This window comes from Dendronephthya gigantea, unplaced genomic scaffold, assembly GCF_004324835.1.
Source record: "Dendronephthya gigantea isolate DGI-Jeju-01 unplaced genomic scaffold, DenGig_1.0 000043F, whole genome shotgun sequence".
NCBI classification, from domain to species: Eukaryota; Metazoa; Cnidaria; class Anthozoa; order Malacalcyonacea; family Nephtheidae; genus Dendronephthya; species Dendronephthya gigantea.
Window position 1 is genome coordinate 1,110,942 of NW_021163053.1, and position 24,470 is coordinate 1,135,411.

General features: G+C 36.2%; 2 protein-coding genes and 2 long non-coding RNA genes across 8 annotated transcripts; 2 read left to right on the forward strand and 2 right to left on the reverse strand.

The window, feature by feature from the left end:
- Positions 1–1,414: 1,414 nt before the first annotated feature.
- Positions 1,415–2,095, forward strand: LOC114527087. The gene is made up of 3 exons (XR_003687391.1): positions 1,415–1,496; positions 1,770–1,826; positions 2,026–2,095. It is a non-coding gene; the product is annotated as an uncharacterized LOC114527087 (long non-coding RNA).
- Positions 2,096–2,201: 106 nt separating this feature from the next.
- On the forward strand, positions 2,202–3,175 carry LOC114527063. Its single transcript, XR_003687390.1, has 3 exons — positions 2,202–2,327; positions 2,679–2,729; positions 3,038–3,175. It is a non-coding gene; the product is annotated as an uncharacterized LOC114527063 (long non-coding RNA).
- A 681-nt stretch (positions 3,176–3,856) lies between these two features.
- Positions 3,857–11,589, reverse strand: LOC114527094. 4 transcript variants are annotated; one of them, XM_028548695.1, is made up of 9 exons: positions 11,262–11,341; positions 10,653–10,684; positions 8,008–8,042; positions 7,259–7,442; positions 6,780–6,835; positions 6,327–6,440; positions 5,642–5,976; positions 5,157–5,360; positions 3,857–4,683 (listed from the first exon to the last, which is right to left on the reverse strand). In XM_028548695.1, exons 4-9 carry the CDS (start codon positions 7,366–7,368, stop codon positions 4,285–4,287), a joined length of 1,218 nt encoding a protein of 405 aa, XP_028404496.1. In that variant the 5' UTR covers positions 7,369–7,442; positions 8,008–8,042; positions 10,653–10,684; positions 11,262–11,341; the 3' UTR covers positions 3,857–4,284. The 4 variants fall into 4 exon arrangements, with proteins under 4 accessions (XP_028404496.1, XP_028404495.1, XP_028404493.1 ...); XM_028548694.1 differs by lacking the exon at positions 10,653–10,684 and having other exon boundaries at positions 6,327–6,431; positions 11,262–11,589; XM_028548692.1 differs by lacking the exon at positions 10,653–10,684 and having other exon boundaries at positions 11,262–11,589.
- Positions 11,590–11,747: 158 nt separating this feature from the next.
- LOC114527093 (ferric-chelate reductase 1-like) lies at positions 11,748–24,418 on the reverse strand. Of its 2 annotated transcripts, XM_028548690.1 has the most exons (29): positions 24,072–24,418; positions 21,422–21,478; positions 20,909–21,091; positions 20,656–20,748; positions 20,254–20,306; positions 19,944–20,023; positions 19,383–19,483; positions 18,998–19,180; positions 18,655–18,753; positions 18,506–18,561; positions 18,270–18,349; positions 17,943–18,082; positions 17,629–17,814; positions 17,452–17,547; positions 17,295–17,347; positions 17,019–17,098; positions 16,580–16,704; positions 16,251–16,436; positions 15,699–15,794; positions 15,527–15,582; positions 15,265–15,344; positions 14,788–14,922; positions 14,286–14,401; positions 13,698–13,784; positions 13,321–13,427; positions 13,130–13,188; positions 12,705–12,854; positions 12,506–12,561; positions 11,748–12,154 (listed from the first exon to the last, which is right to left on the reverse strand). In XM_028548690.1, exons 1-29 carry the CDS (start codon positions 24,084–24,086, stop codon positions 12,035–12,037), a joined length of 2,928 nt encoding a protein of 975 aa, XP_028404491.1. In that variant the 5' UTR covers positions 24,087–24,418; the 3' UTR covers positions 11,748–12,034. The 2 variants fall into 2 exon arrangements, with proteins under 2 accessions (XP_028404491.1, XP_028404492.1); XM_028548691.1 differs by lacking the exons at positions 15,699–15,794; positions 16,251–16,436; positions 16,580–16,704; positions 17,019–17,098; positions 17,295–17,347 and having other exon boundaries at positions 11,749–12,154.
- Positions 24,419–24,470: the final 52 nt, after the last annotated feature.

A 24,470-nucleotide genomic window follows, 5' to 3' on the forward strand; every position in this document is an offset into this window, starting at 1 on the left:
GAAACAATGGCGCTCTCGTGTCGTTGGAGGTGCAAGATTCACCTCTGGGAATTTGAATGAATTCGATTGACAGTGTAATATATTTACAACTTCGGATGTTGAAGTAGTAATGATATGGCAGGTGTTCATATGTGACTGCTACCTTTGTTTAGATAACGTCCTAATATTTGCCCTTGATGTATTTTTGGCGAAGTGAAAGTAGCTTGACAGCCTTGGCCTTTTTTATGCGTGTGTCTTAGGCCTGGTTTGGTTGGCTGGTTCACACTGGCTCCTACGAATCGGGGATCTTTTGTCCTGATCAACAGCAAGAAAGGCGGTGGTGCATAGAACTGCCTTGAAAATAAAAAGGTTTCATTTGGCCGGGGGACAGGGAATTTGGGACACTCAGCCGTTGCATGAGAATTGAATTTTTTTCTAAGCGGAATTAATTTCGAAGCCAGAGATAATAACGCCAAACAATATCTGCATATCAGAGATTTAATAATTCATAATAATATATTTTACTATATCATACTATGCATACAGGGCAAATATCTCTACCTGATTCTTTAAATAGAACATATACAATACTCGTGCAGATAACTTTTCGTTAATATTTATCGCGGACCTGCGTGCAGTATAGCTAGGTTGGCTGTTAATAACACGTTGCGATATGGAGACTTATTATACTTGATAATCTGATTGCAGAAGAAATTGAAATATGACGTTTTTTCCGGTGAGCAGGTAAAACATCCGTTACTCAAGTTTTTTAGCCTTTCTGGAACGAACACAGAACACTGCTATTCTACGACGCCTTCACAAGGTTTAACAGAAAAACCATATTCGGGTGTTGTGATTCGTGAAATTTGCAATTCATTTGAAAACAACTACGCTATAATTACGGTGTAGCCAGTTCACAGCTGCATAAACCATTGGATCATTTCAGGGTTTCAGGACAGCTAATTGTGTTAACAGTCTCTATGAAGTTTTGGACAGTTTTGCTCGCAGTTTTTTGTGCTGTGTCTCTAGGTGTTGCACACCATCACGGGCATGAGGAAACCGCGGCTCTAGGCTATTTTAAAGACCAGTTTTATGAGACTGTAAAAAGTGATACTAAAGAAGATAAAGAAAGTGTTGGGTAAGTTCAATGTATAGATATGAATGTATAGATATGATTTATACCTCCGTACAATGATCGTGACCCAGCAACAAACCATGCACGACCGACTGAAAACTAAGCCTACAGCCAAGAACAAACCACGTAAAACCGTAGTATTTTAGCGTATATTCTTGCAGTACAATTAAGCCAAAAGTGTATTCAATGGTTGATATACTCTTTCAATTTAGAGATAAAGATTTGCTGAGCGTTACATTCAAAGACGTCCTAAAAATATCCAAACAAGACCCATGGTTTTTTGATAAATTGCGTCGTCTTAAGGCTCGGATCGCGGCTTCTCTTCCGACGATTCAGAAATGTCTGAGAGGTCTTTGTGCATGGTTGCCAGATTCTACTAGTGGTATATATCGAAATTATTACTGTACCTCTAAAAGGCTCGTGAGCCTCATGTATTACTACCGATTTCCTTGAATAGATTACTTAGGAACCTTATTTCAATACCCCTGTCACTATACCTACGTCTAAATACTCCATCCCACCCCAAATGTTAGTCGTACATGTAGGAAATGACACTCGTACACTTAGCAATAGCAAAAACATTCAAACACAAGGATTAATAGCTCATCAGTAAAGTACCTGCATTTTTTCAGCATATTTATCTTTCTTTTTATAGACGTGGTTCGAAAATTGTTCTGCAAATTCATTGATACTGTCAAACTGCCAGATGCAGGTATTACAGGAATGTATAATAAAATCAATAATAATGAGAACTGTCTTTCGTTTTTTTCTCCGCTCAACATTTAATGAAACGAGAGAGTGTTAGAGAGAGTAGAATTATTAGTAATATTTAGTAATATTCATTAGCGAGTTAGTAATATTTATCCTCATTTAGATATTTCAGTTGACGTAACGTAAAGTTTCCTTCACAGAATCTCCGAATGTGTCAAACGACGAAAATGACTTTATCTCCTTCAAAGAAGCTGATGACGATAATATATCGTAAGTTACCTAAACGTATTAAAACTTATTAGTTTTGTTGTAAAATTCTCTAATATTCCTTTAATATTCAGAGAAGAAGCCTTTGCCATTATAAAGGCAACTTTACACGACGAGGTTGAACGTGATATCTCCTCTAAAACATCTGGTGGGTTGCTTAAATATCGGCTTCAAAAAGCTCAAGCATGTCTGAAAGATTTTTGCCGATACGTACTGCAGAGGTTTAAATTTAAACGTAAGTCCTTTTCTGGTTCCTTCTTTGCCATTTCATGTCAAGGGAACTTGAAGGTATTTTTAGTTGAAGATTTGAAAGTGGCAGGGAGGGGTGAAGGGGGGGTGATTGTAGGACCAGAACGCACGTAAGGCCTGTCCCCCTGCTCTGCAGTCCATAAAGGAAGTGTGTGTACGGTCAAATCATATTCTGTGGTGATGATCGAGCAGCACTTCGATCATTTATAGACTGCACCGCTCCACTATCGCCACTAAGAGAATTATTCTGAACAGTTTTTTTCTTACCTTACAATTATATATATCGAATCATGTTTTTGCCGGACACCGGACAAAATATAGTTTTTTTGTTTTATAGTTTTGAAAAACATTTGCAATTTGGTCAATAGTTTCCATTTTCAAGATGAAGGTATATGTCAAAACAAACCCTTTGCTTCTTGGGTGATTTTTGTCGACGATTTTCTCTTCATAACGTTTTTCATTGAGAAGATTGTGCACAGTTAAATTAGCGAGTAAAGTAACCTATATAGTTAGTTAAATGTACTCAATAACATACACCAAAAGAAGAAAATCGTCGTCAAAAGTTGTCAGTGCATGAAACTATGGTTTTATACGGAAAACCAGAAATACGCCACTATATTTCTTGATTCATATGAATTTTTTAATAATCAGCATAATGCTCGAGGCTAATAATGAAGTAGACATTGTTCCTTTCAGAAATTGAACAGAGATTTCTTTCGAAAGACGAGACCTTGGTCGTAAAGGACAAGTAATGCATTGATTCTCATTTCTCAACGATCAACGACAACGAACTAGTATGATTTTACTTCGTACACGTTTATATGGTGTTATGAAGATGGCGATTATTAGATGGCAATAAGACTCATTACATCAACTTTGTTCTCAAGCAGACGATTTACACAGTAGAGATAGGTATCTTTAAATATGCATTCTTTTCAACAGTTCTTTATTTCTCTATTTTTTTCCTACTCTTCCTACCCCCACTACAAGGGCATGCATTCATATGCAAATAATGCTAATTATTGAACGTGGCATGAATAAAAACAATAGATAACGAGGAACCTCAATATTAACTATTGTTTTGAATGCGTTCGCCGTTCGGCAAATGAGTCAGCATGAGCCCTTCGGGCTTCGAGAAATTCAAACCTCATGGCATGAGGTTTGAATTTCTCAAAGCCCGAAGGCAACTCTCGGCGAACTTACTATTGGGCGTCTTGTTGGCTGTTTATTTGCTGGGAACCGTTTGCAAACTTCAAACGTTTGAATACGTACTCTGTTTCTTACAAAAGTGAGAGATTGCGAATACACCGTACCTGGTTGTAATGTACAAACAAGAAACGTAATAAACAAAACCAAATATGTGCGTTTTATGGCTACCTTCCTCCACAGTGTATTTCAAATCTACGAAGACTAAAGGAACGTCAAAAGTGAGTTCTTGCGATTATTTAATATACAAAATTAAACTTTTACAACATGTGAACTTTTACCATTCCTATCACACAGTACGAGGTGTTCTATATATTTACTTGACTTCTGGAGTTACTTGTCGCAAATAGTGACTTAGGCTATATAAGTTCACATGGGACCGGACGAATTTGGTACCTCGCTCGAATTCGTCCGGTTCATGCAGGTGTTTACACGCTAAAATGGATGCAAATTCTTTTTCATGCACACGAGGAGACCGAACAGCACCAAATTCGTCTGGTCCCTTGTGAATTAACGTGGCCTAAAAATCGTGAAAATTTCGTTCGATGGATGGCGACCTAAATGACTTCAGCACAACCAGCTTTAACATATCATACAGGTGAAAATATTTTAGATGTCAACGCTCAAAACTTATGTGCAGGAAAAAACGCTAGCTAAAATGAACGCTCGTGATGTAGACCACCCAATCTAATCGATTGATGTATATTCAATCCTTAATTTGAATGCTATGGCCGACGCTATAGGTGTGTGATTATTACATCGTTATTCCTGGCAAGATGTTCGTCGCCCAACGTTGTCCCTCGTGTGTCGTACGATAATAAACCATTTGTTGATATGACACTACCAAAAGATACCCTGTTAACATCGGCGCCTGCTGGCCTTACTTGATCTGCCATTCGTAAACTATGTTTCCTAGTTAAAAACATGTTGCATTCTCTTATCCAACCCAACAAATATTGCCCAACAATTGACAATTTTGAGCAAATCCACTGCAACCAGCCCCTCCAGATGGAGCGTGTTTCATTAGTACAGAAAAGCAGAAAAAAGGTAACGAGGCAAAAAAATCCAGGCGTTAATATTTTCATATTTGATAAGAAGAACTTTGGTCTGTCAGATTTATTGCATGGCTCGTTCGTCTAAAAAGAAACATATATATAGCTGAAGGCGCTGTTATACATTATGCAACTTTCCTTGCAACTTGCAATGCAATTATAATTTCGAGGGATGTTAATTTGTAAAGAGTGTTAAAAATGCTCAGAAAACGTTATTGATCGTAAGAAATATTCGTATTTGTCAACTTTAGATGCATCAGGAGTAGAATTGCATTGCAAGTTGCAAGGAAAGTTGCATATTGTAACATTGTCTATGAAGGGTCGAGGTGTACGCCTTTTTTTGGAACCCTGAAAAACTCCATGCAGCGATGGCTGCATTGAATTCAATGTATTTACATTTAATTATACACATTTAATACAAATTTGCGGCGATTTGCCAATGAGAAACAAACTATTTCATAACGTGTAGACTTCTCATAACGGTCTATATAAGTAGAAATAATTTCTGAACAAATGTGGAGTTGCATCAGAAACGAGACTAACACAGCTAAACATACCCGAAGACAGGAAAAATACGCCAAAATATTTTTCAAATAATCGATTTCCTGGTCTTGTAGAAAAACCTCGGCTACAAATATAGCAATCATAGCCAGTGCATAGAGACATATGATGCAGATGAAGTGTCGTTCAATGTTTTTCAAAGACCGTCTTTCTTCATCTGATCTTATCACCTGACCTGCTGTTGTAGAATTCCGAGAAACCTATTAATTAAATGAAAACATACGTTTCATAGGGGCACAGCACTTTCGCTTGAAATGTGCAATCCTTAACCTAAGAAGGCATGTCGAAGAGTTAATGCTTCTGAAGTAGGGCAGTGCTTCATGATTTTGAGCATTTGTATAGACTTGATATACATCACTATTCATATGGGCAATGCTGATTTTGAACATTTGTATAGATTTGATATACATCTTTATTCATATGGGATGCAGCTTTTAACACTGCATGATAAGCATGTGGCATATATAATGTATTGACAAACCTTTCTAATGCATCTAACAACGGCTATCAACATTGTAAGTGATGCACCAGACATAAGAAGGATTGGAAGGGTGATTGTGCCAAATACAAGAATATACGTCGACGGTAAAATGGCCATGCGGTCCTTGAATATCATGTGATAGCCAGGTTGCTCGACAAGTAGACAAATAGCCACAAAAATAGATGGTGCAATCGTGCAAAACATAAGCTGTATGACATGAAGTTTTGGATTGGTAAATATATGGCGTTTTTCCAGAACAATCAAGAGAAACGTATTAGCAACATAACAAAACAACCAGAAGCAAAGCATCAACAATAGATAATGACAAACTGCCCCTATAATAAAACATACATTGTCATACATTGTCATTCGTTTATAGCTATCTTAACTACATATCTTTGTATCTGTGAACCGTGGTTCAGTTGGAGAATAGAGTTGTAAAAATTGTTTCCAAAGTATGTTACTTTTGAGATTGTTTAGAGCTTTTGGGAACAGGCACAAATAACCAAATTTTGTTAAGATTTTATATGTCAAGTTCATTCTCTATCCTTTCCTATCATTTATACTTGATGCTGGTAACCATGGTCATAAGTTTTACGGCGTTGCCAATTACTGTAACTGGTATATGTCCGGGGGTAAAAACCCCAACTGACAAGGATCCCTATGCATTATTCATTTACATTACCTTGCAATGTTACCATATTTGACGTAATACCCACAGCTGTCCAATACTCTTCTTTGGAGCAATGCATATGTTGTTTGATTGTACTTAATTTGGACGGAAAAATTCCTGCAAATGCTATATGATAAATTGCTATATTAGGTAATGAATGGTTAAATAATTATGGTATGGGAAATTGTTCAAACTGGAAATGGGAACAATAATTCTTTTTGTTGAGATCGTCAATGCAATGTTAGATTAAAAGAGACAACCAGCCGATTTGAAATCATTGTTAGACCAGGCACTTCGAATGCATAATTATAAAAGTTATCGTTCTCTTAAAAAAGAGATCAAATCACAATTCAACCAAATAACTTTATATTCTCTATCCTAAGCAACGAGTTTTGAAATGGCAGATTTGTATTCATCCAAAAACATGAACAAAAAAATGCTTTATCAAACAAAATGTAAACTTACTAAAACTGGCGCTGCTCAGCAAGATGTAAAATCGAACAATATGTGGAAATTTTCTCCTGCAGAAATTAAGTAAATGAAAACATTCTTTCAATAAAAATATCCCTCTATTTATAGGTGAAATGCTAAATTACATACACAACGAGATGAAAAATGATTCGAGACGGAAGTCAGAACGGCTGCTTGCAAAAGGTAGGCGTTGCTCCATAATTTGACCTTAAAGCACGCGTGTTTTTGAGTTTTAAAAAAATTCCAGGAAACCGTTTTGAAACTCGGCCAAGAAGAAACGCATATAATAGTTCAATATGCAACTGTACATACGTCAGAAAATGCTTAGGTTAACAATGGAGAAGAAGATGGTTAACATAATATGTGCTTGATGGGTCTAATTAACGTATTCATAGTGTCCATTGCTTTGTATTTTCTGAAGTTGGCTTATAGCAAGAAATAAATGTAATACAAAAAAGGAAAAACTAGCTTACAGCGGTTCACAAGCCAGCCATGTTAAAAATGTTATCACAGCAGAAATCATTGCAATTCTTAAACAGTTGGACATTATCTTGTCATATATCTCCATCTCCGATGACGTCATAAACGACCAATTACAAGGCGGCTGACAAAACCCATTAACTTTAATCAGCGGATAACGACAGCTTTTATTCGATACTAAAGCAAAGAACATTTGATAATCAATCAAACGAGTACAGGTTGATTACCGCACGACATACTTGCCCATATGCATCATATTACTACTTAGTGGAGCGGGCTGTTATTAAAATTAATGAAAAATGAAATTGTTTAAATCCTGTTTCGTAACAGATTTTATTTGTTCTCGTAAGACAAGAGAAGTTGTTCAAAAAACAGGTCATGCTCGTGTTTCAACGGAAAATAATGCTCATGTAAATGACCGTTTGGTCATGTAAACTGTGGTGTACGAAGCTAATGATATACTCCCACATCTTGCAAACCGAAGAAAGCAATTTTCACTATCGAATTTAAATTACCCCTTCCCCTGTATAACATCTCTATACATATAGCCATCACTGTTGCCGTGAACGACGCTTTAAAAATATTGCAAAATGTCCGTCAAAATACATTGATTATCATAAAGCATCGTCAAATAGTTTCCGTTAAACTTGCCATTGCAACTTTGATGTAAACACCCGTTCACCGTTAGATACTTGTCATGAGACAGTCAAGACTGCTGATCTATACGAGCCTTGTGTCTTACCTCCTGTTTGTAAACTCTTTGCAGTCTGATCATTTCTGAAAAAGAAAATGATTTTTTTTATTCACCTTTTGGTTTTGAGTCTCTGTATCAATTGTTTATAAAGTAAACTGGTAAATAGCCTGTGCACAGCCTGTATTACAACACGGTAATCGGGTAATGCCTGTATAATATATGCTTATGTGACTTCTTGGAAATTTGAACATTTTTCTTATTTTCTCACGGTTACGTTCACGCTGCAATTTTCTCTGCAACACTTGAAATAAACAAGCGACTATACAATATTTTTCTATATATTACATATACAGTACAGCATGTACTATGTAGTGTTATATGCAATATAATTGATTGACATACATTCGACAGTCAAATGCATTGGCTACGCACTGGCTATCTATGATCGTTATGCAGACAAGATGAGTTAAACTGATGCACTATCGGGTAGTATGCGTATTTAATTTGCTCCTGAAAAGAGCACGAGTATCTTGTGTAGTTAATTTTAGACAAAATTCCAGGAAACGTCAGCACGACGAATTGTTATGAATTGCAACGTGACACTGAATGTAATTTGTTTCAAACATGAAAAGGAATTACAAAGCTGATTAAGGCACTCCGTATTCCGTAACATTCGAGTCTGCTGAAACAAGTAACAATTTCTGTGACATTAACAAAACTTTTACGTTCAGGAAATATTTCATTTACGTGTACGGCTATATAATTATAATAAAGTTTGCATTCTGACCAATACATTACCTTAAATTCTGATAAATATTTTCCGAGTCTAGCGAGCTTTTGAACGATAAAGAAATAGCAAGAATGACACTAAGTGTAACAATAGTTTGAATTATCCAGTAAAGTATGTTCGCCGCTGACATTGTTGTTCTCATGATTCTCTCTTTGTGAAGTAAACTTAGTAAAGTTGTCTCATCTACATACAGTTCTATAGTTGTATGCTAAATTGCTATGATATAGATCTCACGCTGTCACGCATAAGTATTTGGTTACAAAAATGATGAAGCTTCAAGTGTCTTCATAAATGACGTATTGCATTTAAGTTATTAGGACAAGAGATTCATATACAGCGTATGGACACTTTTTGATTAGATAAAGTACCTGAGGTTCTCATTTTTTTCATTTACTGAATGAACTTGTCTTACGTCTTAACTTTAATCTGATTTTCAACGCTCTACAGCAAAGCGGAACATTTTGGGCATTCTGACACTCCCTTTCCGTTTATATTTGCAAATGAATAATGGCGTCATGTCACCGCCAATATTATTAGTTCAATATTCCTGTTCCTCATCATGATCTACATGTCCCTATCATAAACAATTCTCATTCAAAACATTCTTGACATTGACCCGAAGGGGTTGTTCTGTATTGTTCTGTATTCATCAGTGTTTTCTCACTTTTCTGTCACTCCAAAGTTTTACCGCACATGCATCGCATGAACATGCATCGTTTTTATCGATTTCCTAACGATTTTCCTAACGATTTTTCAACAATTAGAACTCATCTTACTGACTGAACGGTAGGAAAATGTTATTATAAAATAACATGTATATAACGCGTGTTCTGATTGGTCGAAGCCCGTGTTTGGATCAGGCCATCCAAACACGGAAATTTAAAGTTTTAAAGAATTTAAATTTAAATTCAGGCTTTGTCGTTGTTATTTTATAAAACAATTACTTAATGCTTTCCGTGTTTGGATGGCCTAATCCAAACTCTTGCAATATTCCCTAGTGTTTGGATCAGGCCATCCAAACACGGAAACCATTTAGTAATTGTATATGAATAACCTGGACTTGCATAAATCCAGTCAATATACTTAACGGTATAATTTTATATCAGTGTGCTAACTGCTAAATTATGGCGTAAAAATCATTAACCATGACGAATCAGTTTTCACATCGTTACGCGCAGACAGTTGCCTAGCGAAAAATTTACAGGATACCAGATGACGACACCTTCCAAAAAAAATTCAGATAGCCGATTTTGTCGGCAAAAGAGCAATGTCAATAGAGCAAAAGAACAATACCTAGAACCTTAATCCGTTACGCCAACCTACGGAACTCCATGCTTGATATATAACCTACTCCCTTCAGTCATTGAATGGAGCATTGATTTTCAAAAGATTTCACAGATGTACCAGTGAACAAAAGTCGGGGAACAGTAGACCTACCGCTAGCTAAGATTAGGTGTGCTGTAGCTTTTTGTGTAATCTGATAATTCTGGTTACCTTATTCAAGAGGGATGATTTTGAGCAGGGATTTATGGGTGTGTTGGCGATTCTGCTTCGTTTCTGCTTTCTCATCAGCAAAGTGAGCAAACATCAAGTATGACATTCACTGATCTATATGGCTACACTGTACTATGTCCTGCGTAGGGTCTGCAACTTTGCGGAGCAGCAGCTGCGGCGGTCTCGTCATTATTCATACTTCACATTTGATTACAAGACGATGGAGAATGTTTGCATTCATTCTCGCTCTTATATTACCGCAGAAAGAACTAGGCAATTTCAATTCCGAAATAAACTTAATACTCGTGGCTAAAAAAGGACGGTTTTGTGAAATTTCACGCAAAAGACAATGTTTTATTTGTTTTTTAGTGTTATTACAGTGACATAATACCAAATATTTAGTACTTACTCACAGCCGCATTTCACTCACAATTTGTAAGTCTAAATGTAATACAAATAGTAATAAACTTATGTTTTTTACCGCATGTGGATCTTATGAAGTTACCGACCGACCCCCCTATGCTATTACTATTATATGCCATAGAGTCGTATATTTAAGCTACAAATTTCCAGGCTGCAGTAACGACCCTCCTGACAGTCTTTGTGTCTGTATTAGACTCATTCGTGCCTATCTTTAAGCAATTTGTTTGCGTCTGTTTTGACGAGCCTTGGCAATCACACACACATGCAAGGACGCATATTGACTGGGATCGCTAGTTTATGTATGAAATTCATTTAAATATGTTTCTGTGCCTTCTGGATCAAAAACATATTTATATTAGCCCTTATATATTCCTATTAGCAACAAGATACCATCGTTATTAAAAGAAACATTGACATATGGCCTCTCATTCTGTCCAACAATGAGCGTTTACGTTATACCGTTATTTGTCGAATAACTCCCGAAACTAAGAGAAACCCTGTGTCAAACATTTCGACGATAAAATATATCATAAACATGTCATGAGTTATATAATATATAGCAGTCCTATACACTCAAATACTTAATAGACCTTACCTTAAATTCTGATAAATTTTATCCGACTCTAGGGAGCTCTTGAGGGATAAAGCAATAGTAACGATAACACTAACTGTAACAATTGCTTGGGTTGTCCAGTAAAGAACGATACTCACAGTTATTCGTCGCCCCATAATACCGTACTTTAAAAAAACGTCTAAGTGTACTCGTGTTGCTTTCTATAGTATAGACAGACGTCGTGGAGGTATGTGAATCTTGAGTTGACATGCGGGTATATAAGGTTACAATATTTAATATTTTAAAGAGTCAGGTGTCTCCGTTTAAATGACGTAGTAAATTGCGTATATTGACTGTGGTCTGATCACCGCAAAAATTTGCAAAAATGTAGTCTAACCCGTGGTCTTTTTCATTCCAAATTATTTAAGAGTTGTAGTAAAAGAAGTAGTAAACGCTTTTATAGGCTATTGAAGTTTGTCGAAATTTTTAAGTTTAGAAAAACTTTACCAAAAATGCCATTGATTCCTAATACTAGTAATAGAGGCTATTGTTCACACAGGCTGACACAAGCGTCGATTCTTTAATTGAACTTAAAGTAATGTAGAAGTACTTAATGCACAGCAGAGCATCCATGACTGTTCGCTCGTTTGCATCAACAACTGATAAATGTTTTTACATAAATGTATAAATTTTACGACATTGTGTCACTTCATATAGGGTACAACACAGTGTAAAAGGGGCACTTCGTGTAGGCATGCATATTATGCGACTATACACAGTAACTAAGCTAATTTTGAGCTTCATCGTCATCTCTATTAATGAGTATGAGCCTCAACCTCCTCGTCATCTTTATTGATGTAATAAATCACAACAATAGTTACAGCCAAAGAAACAACATCCAAAACTCCCAGCAGTATCTTTGATAACGTCCGATGCTGTATGAAATAAGGAAATGAATAATTAATTAACTGAGTTAACCCAGAGACATTACTCTAGGTATGAACGTTACCAGAGTTTATACACAGAATCTATCAAAACACCAGCCAGTCATTCTATAGAATTCAGTCTGTCACACTATCAACGTGCTAATTCTTCAACGAAGCTTCATGTAAGGCTTTCAATAATAATATTCAGTCGTATAGAACCGAGGGGGCGCGGGAAGTATACGTGATATTTCTTATGGAAGCGTGGGACTGGGGTGGGAGGTTTTGCGTTGGAGCCAAACGTTGTTTTTAGAAAATCACAATTATATGAATTATCACAATCAATTTCATGAAAGAACTTACGAAGGAACTGCCTTCCACAATACTAATTTCCATTTGCATTCCACCTGGAACGGTTGCTGTTGGGAGAAAACATTTGGTGGTTTTAAAAAAAGTGATAACCGACGTTCCGTTTATCTACTGAAAAACTATGTTAATTCGAGACAAATTATTTACGACAAATCGTATCCGTGGGGAAAATGAAAGGTAAGATTGTGTATACCGTCATGGACTGTTTCCTGAGCACGATCATATAAGAATTTTGAGATCTCCATTATAACGATAACAAAAGCCAAAAAAACAGCATAACCAATGACTGTGTAATATGCTTCATCCTTTTTGAAGAAATCCAGACCGAGTATAATCGTCACGACTAAAAAAATACCAGTTATGGTTAAGCCATGTCAGGTTGTATGGAAAATATTTACATTGTTCTTTCACACAGTTCCGATGATACGCGTTCAGACCAATGAATCTTAACGTTGAGTTATCTGGCCATGACCAAATTAATCAAATTCCTAATTATACATTTTGCATGGATCAATCGTAGTTATCGTCTATTCGATTAAACATACATGCATGCGTGGCTAATCTTCGTAGATATTCACGTACTTTCTAATTTACTTTCTAAACTGAGATAAAACTCACCACTCATTACGAAGGCAGAAACGCCTAATGATCGATGAAAGAAGTTGAAATACGGTCGCCTAGGAAAATGCATGTGAGAATATTCAACCACAGATCCCTTTAAATATATATAAGGCAAAAAAAACATGAAATGACTATATCTCAGCCAAATCTATTTCGTGTTGGATGAACTTGTTTTTACGAATACTTACTTTGGTGTTCCCGGATGTGGCCTCAATAAAGCACCAATGGGCTGTAATACAGCCAGGAGAAAAACAACCAAACCAATTATAGCATGTGTTTTAACCGTGCCCTCGTGCTGTAAAACAGTTGAACTATTATTGGGTGCAGATTCTAAAACATCCTCATAATCAGTGACATTAGTCACGTAGTCGTAGTGGTAGAGGATTTTCCTATTTGGGTGGAATTTCACATTTTATACCAATGTACGTTTGCAAGTGTAGTCTGCACACAGACCGACTCCTTTATTGCATTGACTGCGTTTACTCAGTTTAGTGTTATTGCGTCTTGTGTAAGATCCGTATTTCATTTTCTCGGTATTGACCTATAATCAATAGTTTATATCTACCTCCGTAAATCCATCCAGATCGACAAATATTATTACAATTGAGGCGATTGTTCCAAGAACAACAACGGCCATCAAAACCCGATGGAACTACATGTATAAAGTAGAATGCATGAAATATATTGTCGTTAATCGTTGCATGTTGTGACTGTGGTCCGTCGTTTAACGATAGTCATTCAGTATGGTCATCACTTACTGGACTGAATATGAATAATGTTTTTTTAGACAATGCTTGTTTTGAATAATCATCATGTTTTATAAAATGAGATGAAAATTGCAATTTGCTAGAACGATACAAGGTGTATAGAAAGTGTCTAGAAAAAGATGTTCTGTTCCGAAATATACTTTTTTAAATTGCTTCGAATTACGACCGAAATTTTCAAGTACGGTCGCAGTTACATTCTTTTTTGCTGTTTCTTTCATATAAAAACCCGAGAAATTACAGTTACAACTTGCGAGAGAACTTGTAATCATTTCAATATACATTTCAATATTGACGAGAATATTGCGTGGGGAACAGAACATCCAGTTTAACGGCTTTAACACCACCCGCGGACACGGTATCTTAAAGATGAAAAACTAAGTACATACCTGAAACCAAACTTTAGTTCCCAGTAATTCAGTATCTGGCCAATTTTGTCTGGTGTATCGAGCGAAAAACAAGCCAGAGGATGCAAGTAAAATCCAAACGACAGTCATTAATGAACCTAAAGGAAAAACAGACTGGAATTACACACAATTCAAATTCAAGCCAGGCACAGTTGATGGAAAATTAGTCAACTATCGGTCCTTCGGCAGTAATCGAACCTACGCTTTTGCGCGATGCCGGTGCAATGCTCTTGCCACTGATCTACAGAGGTAGCTGACAAGAGCAAGCATGTATGGTTAATGTGTATATGATGGTAATGCCGGGAATATAGGTGAGGGTAAATCAATTACGAATTAATTTACCTACATCGAGTGAAGTGCCAAAAATCATAATTGATTAAATGAAAAACACTTACAGATAAATTTATAGTAAATCAAAGCGATATTCATTGTGGAACCCTCAATCTCTGCCCATATTAAGACAATTTGAATAAAGTATATATACCGTGCACTTTCTTTTTCAACTGACTTGGAGTAGTTGTTTCAGCCTCGACTGTTTTTGTTACATTAACACGTTCCTCAGAAAATCCGCGTCCTGACGCCGACGCAGCGTGTTGGCTTGGATTTCCTGATACCAAACCTATATTAGTAATATTACAAGATACAATTCGGTTGGTTAGGACGTAACGTTTTGGTTCAGTTCATCCAACGAAAAGGCGTAAAAGTGTCCGAGGCTCGTAAATTAAGTCAAGTGGAACAGAACACTACACCGATAAATAGTTCAAATGGGGCTACACGAGCCTGGGGGTGAAAAGTCGTTTTAAGGTATTTGCCGGGCTGGCGAAACGTGACTGATAACGTCCACACAAAACAATAGAGATGCCGGGTTTCCTGAGTATATAGTATATATACTAGCACTGTGACATGTCCTTGTACTATTTCTATGGACTCTTGATAACTTCATATTCCGTGGAACTTATACCTTTCGCATAAAGAAGATAAATTTCCTGATCAAGACTGCGCAGTTTACTTGCACTTCCCGGTGTAAGAGGATGGGTAAATCTGAAAATGTCATTGCACGCCATATATGAGTGCCGTTACGATTAAACTGGTGAGAAACAACAATATTTAATTACAAATTTGTAATATATTCAATAGAGTATATATTCAATGGGCATTGCTTTTGCTTAAAATTAAACGTAGGACAAAAACGTCAATAAGAAGGATTCTTAATCCAATCATACTTGCAACGAATTCCACCACCGTCTGTTGATTGCTCGAGAAGAACCAAGTCCTTTTCCTATAATATATATAGAGTATTATGGTGGACGTTAAAACGCGAATATCACGCTTTTGATGAAATATCAATTTCATAGTAGAAGTTCTACACAGTACTATTCTCATGAACAACTTTACCTCTTCAAGACTGGGTAAACTTCGAGACACCAATTTTCCACTTCGTATGAGAATGTTGCCATTGGATTTGTAACAAAACACAGAGTCTGTATTAGCCTATACAAAATAATTGTTATTATTATACCGTGAAGAACCTGATTAATTAAGATATACCTATTTTACTCGCTTACACGAACTATATAACGATTTCTTCTAAATTATAGTTGCATAGATTAGCATCGGATTTCGTCTACACTCGGAAGCATAACGTTTCTCTGTACTTTAGTAGAGAAGGTTCTTCACACGGAAACGTATGCAGAGGGTGTGAATTCCACTCTAGCCAAAAGACCTAAGGCTACGTGCACATAGTTTAGAGTTTTACCCAAGAACTGTGGTAAAAGCTATCAATTACGCGCTAATTCAGCGCATCAGATTTTTTTCCACAATCCGTCAAAACGAATAAAAGGAATCGAAATAATTTCTGAATGCACCCACAAACGACGCCCGTGTACACATGGCCTGAGTTGCCTTTTCGTAAAGTTACTGATATCTCATAATATTTTTTGATCATACCATTTTTTGATCGTCACTAAACCCAATTGCGACCCATTCAGCAACTTTTCCAAACAACTCAAATGTCACAATTTTGGTGGCAGGTTGATAACTGTAAGTAGCCACGAACTCACAGCTGCTTCCACTACATCCTGATTTGTAACGTAAACACCCCACTGTTTTTCCACAGCCAGAAGTCGAAATTCCCTAAATAAATGAAAAAATAACATCAAGTCTGACTATATATCTAATATTATCGACAGTTGAATTTTCAAACCAAGATTTTCTAATGAAGACATGATGACGTTGATGGTCAAAGTACAAAGTTCATCGCAACTGCATGTAATTACTCCTTTATCATCCGGTTTTTCTTTTTCAACATCCTCTCCTACATTTGTTACATTAACACGTCCATCTGAAACTCCGCGTCCTGACGCCGACCTAGCGTGTTGCTTTGGATTGCCTGATACTGAACCTATATTACAAGATACGGTTGGTTTGGACGTAAAGTTTTGTTCAGTTCAGCCTTAAGAAAGGCCCTGTAAAAAAGAGAAACTCTGCGTTGCTGGTAAATCGATCCATGTTGCACTGAATACAACACATAAAATATTTCAAATGGGACTATATATACATGTAGCCAGGGGGGGGGATTTGTTTTATGGTATTTGCCGAGTTGGCGAAACGTGACAGAAAACGTTTACGAAAAAACAATGGAGATGGTTTCCTGATTAGAAAACTTGTAATATACACGTGCATGGACTCTTATTATCTTGATATATTAGAACCCACCTTTCGCATAGAGAAGATAAACTTTCTGATCAAGACTGCGCAGTTTAGATGTACTTCCCGGTGTAAGAGGATGGGTAAATCTGAAAATGTCATTGCACGTCATATATAAGTTTCGTTACAATTACACGTATACAAGAAAGGATGAGAAATAACAATAATTATAATGAATTAGAAATTTGAATGAGTATATTCAATTGGCATTGTTTTTGCCTGAAAATAACACGAAGAACAAAAACATTCCTAATCAGAATAAGTTGTATCTTAATCCAGTCATACTTGCAACGAATTCCACCGACTGTTGATTGGTTGAGAAGAACCAAGCCATTATCCTTTAATATATATAGAGAATATATGGTGGACGTTGTTAGAAGGTGAATGAATTATGCTTTTGATAATAGAAGTTACACAGTACTATTCTCATGAACAACTTTACCTCTTCAAGACTGGGTAAACTTCGAGATACCAATCTTCCACTTCGTATGAGAATATTGCCACCGGAGTTGTAACAAAACACAGAGTCTGTATTAGGCTATACAGAAAAAAAATCGAAATCGTTTTTGAAAGCGTTCACAAACGACGCCTGTGTACACATGGACATATTTTTTCGTACCATTCTGTCATCTTCACTAAACCCAATTGCGACCCATTCAGCATTTTTCCCAAACAACTCAAATGTTACATTTTTGGTGGCAGGTTGATAACTGTAAGTAGCCACGAACTCACAGCTGCTGCCATTACATCCTGGTTGGTAACGTAAACACTCCATTGTTTTTCCACAGCCAGCAGTTGAAATTCCCTAAATAAATGAAAAAATAACATGACGTCCGAATATTATCTCAAATATTATTTTGAGGTAGTTAGGCTTAGACACCTTTTCTGAGGATGGTTGTTCATGATACACGATATGATCGATACTGCACTCACCTCTTGTACACCTTTATCTGGTTCTCCTAGGGCAATATCTTCTGCTGTTTGAAGATCGACAGGTTTTGGGGAAGCACCGCGATGTGATTCTTTGCTTGAATGATATCGAAATGGTTCAGTATCATTCAAATCAAAGTCACCTTTAAATATAACAGATCATGTTCAGGTCTATACAACATACGTAGTGCAAAGGGGGATTTTGGTTTAAGTTTTCTTATAAACCCAATTGTCTGGGGTCTATTTTCAGGCTAGGTTTTACTTGATCTCTAGCTGACTCACCAGTTCAAGTTTAAAGCAAAAAGACAAAATATAGCGTGCTTGCTTTACCTTTGGCATAAAGCAAGAAAACAGTTTGACTAAGATTTCGTAATCCACTTCCAGAATTTGGAGTAAATGGATGACTGAATCTGTAAGTTTGGAAAGTACAATTTTTAAAAAATTTACATGTGACAAGTGAAAGTTGCATGCTATTCATAGAAACTTGATAAGGATGTTACTTATCGAGGGCGTTATACAGTAGGGCGATGTTTTATAGATGAACTGATCTCACTGATTCACAGTACCTGCATTGAATATTTTTCCTGTAATATGACCTCCCAGTAAGATCAAGATTGCTTGCCTTAACAGAAGAAAATACAACAGTCAATCAAACTTGAACAAAACTAAAATATATTTCAATATTCGTAGCTATACGTCTTTTTTGACAACTTACTGCCACAAGAGGAGGGCGACGTCTTTCTGTCATTCTTGAACGCTTTATAACAGCGGTTTGGTTGACTGCAATGTGACAAATAACAGCGTCTGTGTCAGGCTAAAAGGAGAAACAAAAAATGGCACCAGTTATTTCTATGCCAACTCTACATTTTTTTATAAAAAAGTAACAACTATATATCCTCTCCTGTCTGATAAACCGAAGGAAAAATAGAACAATCGTGTTATGGTAACATCCATAAGAGAACACGCTGAGATGTTGCATTATATTATAGCGTTACGTTATAAGTTGAGCACTGCCATCGTTTTTTAGTTTCTTATTCGCTAGAAAGATAATGACTTACCATCTCATTATTGTCACTAAAACCAATTGATACCCAAGAAGCTTCCTTTCCAAAAATTTCAAATAAGACGTGATCGCCTTGGTAACGATAAGTTGCCATGTAGTCGCAATCTGTTCCGTGACATCCCTTTGGGTAACGTAAACATCCAATAGTTTTACCACAACCGTCTGTCGCAATTCCATCCTAAATGTTTATTGAGCATGAGGGACGTGATAAAAATAATAATTGAATGTCGAACACTGTGTATGTAGCGAAACTTCTAGACTACAAAAATGTTATAATATAGACTTTTTATAGTAATTTAACAAAAAAGGAATAAAGAGCAATGTTACAGTAGGTTATGTCAAAAAAATTCGAGTATATGCAACAATAGTGGCACACTTACTGACGCTGCTCTAGATTCGTTAGTTTTTGTTAGGTTAACATGGTAAGTTGAAACACCATACAGTGTATAATGAAATCCAAGAGCGTTATTCTTCATTTCACCTGCAGGAAAATAATTGGTAGTGTATTGGTAATAGTAGTCACAGTATTATACTACAAAAATCATTATAAGATAGCATTTTATAATTCAAACTCTTTGTCCACATTGTCTATAAGCAAATCTTACTAGCTTATTAATGATGTTATTCTAACGTAGGTCAGGTAGATATAGATATAATCATTTGGTCGAAAGAATTTATACTTCATCGATTGTATATTTCAATATCGTCTAAGCAAATCCTAGCTATCAGCTTTTTTTATGATGTTATTCTAACGTGGATCAGGTGATATTTTTGGTCAAAAAAAATCTATACTTCATCGATCAGGTTCAATAGATCGTGTAATAACAACATCTACGAAACCAGCTGGTAGAGCTTAATGCAAAACAATTGTAAATGTTATAAACAAGCTGCAGTTTGATAAAATATTATCAGCTCTCTCTTCATCTACATGCATACAGTACCTGTGGCATAAATGAGGTAGAACTCAGCGTCAAGATTTCGTAATTTACTTGCATTATTTGGTCGGATAGGATGAGTGAACCTTGATAATTACAAGAAACATTACGTAGTTACGTACTGCAGACTACGGGACAGAGGATAGATGGAAATACTTTGTAATGTTCTTTGGCAATCCATTTGAGTGTACATACTGTATATCCCAATTGAGTATACATATCCCATTATGTCGTATTTTAACACACATTAGGGTGATTTCACAACTAAACTAAAACTAAAATTTATCGAAAAAAATTATTTTCAGAACAATTGTACCTGCAGTGTATTGAACGGTTTCCTGAGCTGTAGGTGAGGTTTAGGTCGTTTGCCTGCAAAAGCAACATGCAACAGTCAGAACCATGCCATATTTACAATATAATGCATGTGCTATTTTTCTGCGTAATACACTGCAGATAGTTATAAGACAGGGTTAGAAGGCGAGAAATTATAAGATAAGTAAGAAAAAACGGCCTTAAAGTTAAAATTTCAAGATCTTATTTGCATGTGTACAATACTTATTTGCTGACTACACGGCGTTGACATAGGTACATATATTTTAAGTTGGCGAGGTTTCTTTTCCCCGTTTTTAAATATATTTGTAAGCGATACAAGTTAAAAACCCTCGGTGAAGAACCGAATTAAAATATGCACTGAAACGAATTGATTTTATAGACACACCTCTTCGAGTGTAGGAGAAGTCTTTTGCAGTAATTCTGCACTTTTAATAAAAACAGTATTGTTGACGTAACAGATGACTGAATCAGTGCCAACCTAGAATTAGAAATCATCTCATGTAAATGTGAAGAAAAATTAGTCAAGTTATAGAAAGCAGTGATCATATACCGACAATGGCCGTATACGTACATAGACGATAATTACGATAGCTAGGGATACTAGAAGATTAATTAAACTGTTCTTGATAGAGACATACCATTTCCTGTTTGTCATTAAAACCAATTGACACCCATTCAGAATTTTTTCCAAACAATTCAAATACCACAAGATCTTGTTGGTAACTGTATTTTGCCACAAAGTTACAATCCGTGTTAACGCAGCCTGCCGGAACTCGCAAACAACCCTTTGTTGTCCCACAGTCAGTCGTTGTAACTGTTTGCTATATGGAAACGAAAGTTGAAAGGGCACGAAAGTTGTTCCTAGTCGTAAAAACTGCAGGCATCAAGGTGATAGTGATTAAACTTGAAGTGATGGTGTAAGTTACTCCCGAAGTGCCACGAAGTGCATAGTGCATTTTACCAATTAGCTATCACAATTATCATACAAAATAATTTAAAGAAACTACTGGTTTATTGGGAACTCTCATGCACGTTATTCTTATTCACGCGGCAATTTCGTTACAAATTATACTAACCAGGACATAACTTTACAATACTAAAGATTAGGAAAACAACTGGTATGAGGAACATTTCAACATTTTTTAACGCACCTCAGTTTTCGTTACCAAATTCAGTAAAGAAATGAAAACCACATACACGGCAAACATCTATTTTACAAAAGAAATAATGTTAGAGCAAAATGCGAAGGATTTTACGCTTTCCATATTCCTGTTTTGTAATGTTTAGGTGAGGGTCTGTGTTTTCCCGAGATTTACTTTCACCTGACAAGCAATATTTGCACAACATATATACGAAAACAGCCAGGAGTCGTATCACCAGAGATAAAATATAAAACCAAACGTAAAGCATCTATGCATTTGAAAAGAAAGAAGCGGATCAGTCGACCGCGTTGCTACCCGGCTAGGGCCAGTCCGCGCGCACGTTAATTTTTGCGACATTTTGCTATTGTTCTCCGTCAAGAGTTCCCATGCAGGTGCAACCATCTGCTTGGAAACAGATATTGGCTAAAGATGTTGTAGCTACAAAGAAATAAGATAAGCAATAGAAAATATTGTTTCGCGCCAGAATGAAACCCGAGATAAGCGTGTGTGGACTCGATTTTGACAGGCCGTTGACTTAATTGTTGTAAGAAACGTTTCTATTAAATAGAAAAGTCTCTATTTAAGTTAACGAGTTAACGACGAACTGAGCAGCGATCAACAACCGTAAAATTTGTTTAAAAATTCAAGGAAGGCTACAAACCGAAACTTTAGGCAGTGGAGTCGCCAGCTTGATAATTGGGAGGGAAGCATTAGATAAATTTAGATTTCAAGCGCTGTGCATTCACATTCTTCGAGTTCGAAATCGATATACGGGGATATCTGTTAAGGTGGCTCCCTACAATTTTTTGAAATATTGAAAACTTGTGGTTTTGATTTAAAATTTTAGCACGAGATTTCTTGCTAAGGAAAAGAAATTCCCCAGATATATCAACCAACATTCTAAGAGTCAGAAATTGCCCACAAGCATGACGTCATTACCGTTGTTATGGTAACAATGGCGATTCAATATGGCCGACATTTTACCTATTCGCGCATTTTACTCAAAAACAAGTTCGGTTACCCCAATTTTTTATTTTATAAAGGGTTTTGTTACAAAAAAATGGAAAATTTGGGCCAGTTTAAAAAAATTCTATAGAGCCAAAATTATTAAAAATTGAAAAACGTGATTTCTCGTTATAGAAATTTTTTGGCTCTATAGAATTTTTCTAAACTTGCTCCAATTTCCCATTTTTTTGTAAGAAAACTTTTTATAAAATAAAAAATTGGGGTAACCGAACTTGTTTTCGAGTAAAATGCGTGAATAGGTAAAATAACGGCCATATTGAATCGCCATTGTTACCATAACAACGGTAATGACGTCATACGTGATGACAATTTTCGACTGTTAGAATGTTGGTTAATATATCTGGAAAATTTCATTTCGTTCAGCAAGAAATTTCCTGCTAAAAATTTCAATCCAAATCATCAGTTTTCAATATTCCTAAAACTGCAGGGAGCCACCTTAAATTATCGTTAATATGCCTGCACGAATGCCTGAACTGCATGATGTATCTTCCTCTTTTGTTTTTACTAGCAGGGGCCTCTGAAGGGCAAAGACGCTCTTAAATTTAACTGCCAATGGCAATGTTTTTTTTGGCAACAATCTAGCGCACGTTTTACGAAAGTACGCTATCCTTTTGCAAAGACCGCAGGGTTTCCTTCCCTTAGATAGTGCTCGTCCGTGGATGAATGAAGTTCTACAGACGGCGGGTCTGTGCAGCTATCGCACAGTCTGCATAAAAATATAGACTTAATTAGAAATTCAAATTACTCGCTATAATGAATGGCTATATGAACGGACTAAATTCAGTAGAAGATGGCTTGGCCTTAATTAAATTTTTACAGTCGGTATACAGGCTAACTTTATCGATATACACATTGTAAGTTACAAGAACAGTTCTCGAATATTAATTACAGTAACGAAACAACGTTCAACATCAACTCGTAACACAACAATATTTTAAAACAGGTTACGTCATACAGTCGTTACGCCTCAAAATTCTTATAACAGAAATTGTTTCGAAAACAAGATGAACGTCTATAAACTGTTTTTAATCCATACAACGTTGTTGTTCAAGTTTAATTTCGAGTGACGAGTTCAAGAGTCAAGGAAACCGTGTTTGTTGCTTTTATCCCGGCCAAACAGGGACGCTATAATGTTACATAAGCAGCCGAAATTCCCGCAATTCAGTATTATCACTATTATGTTGAGAGCATGACCTCTTAGGCCAACATCACAATAGCACATTTGATTAAAAATATTACTCAAATAAATGTCAGCAATGCCTAAGCACAATTGCAATTAAATGGATCAACAGTGGCAATATGATATTAATACAAAAAAGTTACGTAACCAAAGTATGCCTACTAAAATACCACATAACCGATCTTATCTTTGAATACGAAAGTTACGAACTAACTCCACTATATTCTAGACTCGTTGCAGTTAGTCCGCGCGACTTCATTTCTACACTCAAACAGAGTAAATAAACTTGAATTCAACAGACATATGATACAATACCCGAATATATATTGAAATGTGATTATGTTTTTAACATCCTTGGCTTTGCTTTTTAGTATAACGATACGTGAAGCAGCACGCGTATATAGTCTAGTCAAAGATTACAAGCGATTAATATAGTAAGTATTATTATCATACCTTGAAACGCGACATTGCTCCTTAATTCGTCTCCGACTCCGATCTAAGAAAGTCGACCTCCTGCCTCCACACCTATTCTTTACTTTAAGCGTCGTTAGTTTATTTTGAAATGCAAATAATGTCAGATGGAAGCTGTTTGATCCAATTTTAATTCAAAACCAAATTTATGTAAGTCAATATAAAGTAACCATGCCCACTCAACAATACATCCGATCCAATGCAATTTGCCAATTTTTGCATGTACGATGAATTAGCCAAGGTAATGAAAGTATATCATTTAGTCTCAGTTGAACAAATATGCAAATGTTGCAGCTGATTTAGCGCATAGTTTAGCCAGCATAGGGTATCAACGGTTAGCCGGGTATAACTTAAGAAATATGATACGCGAATTGATACGCG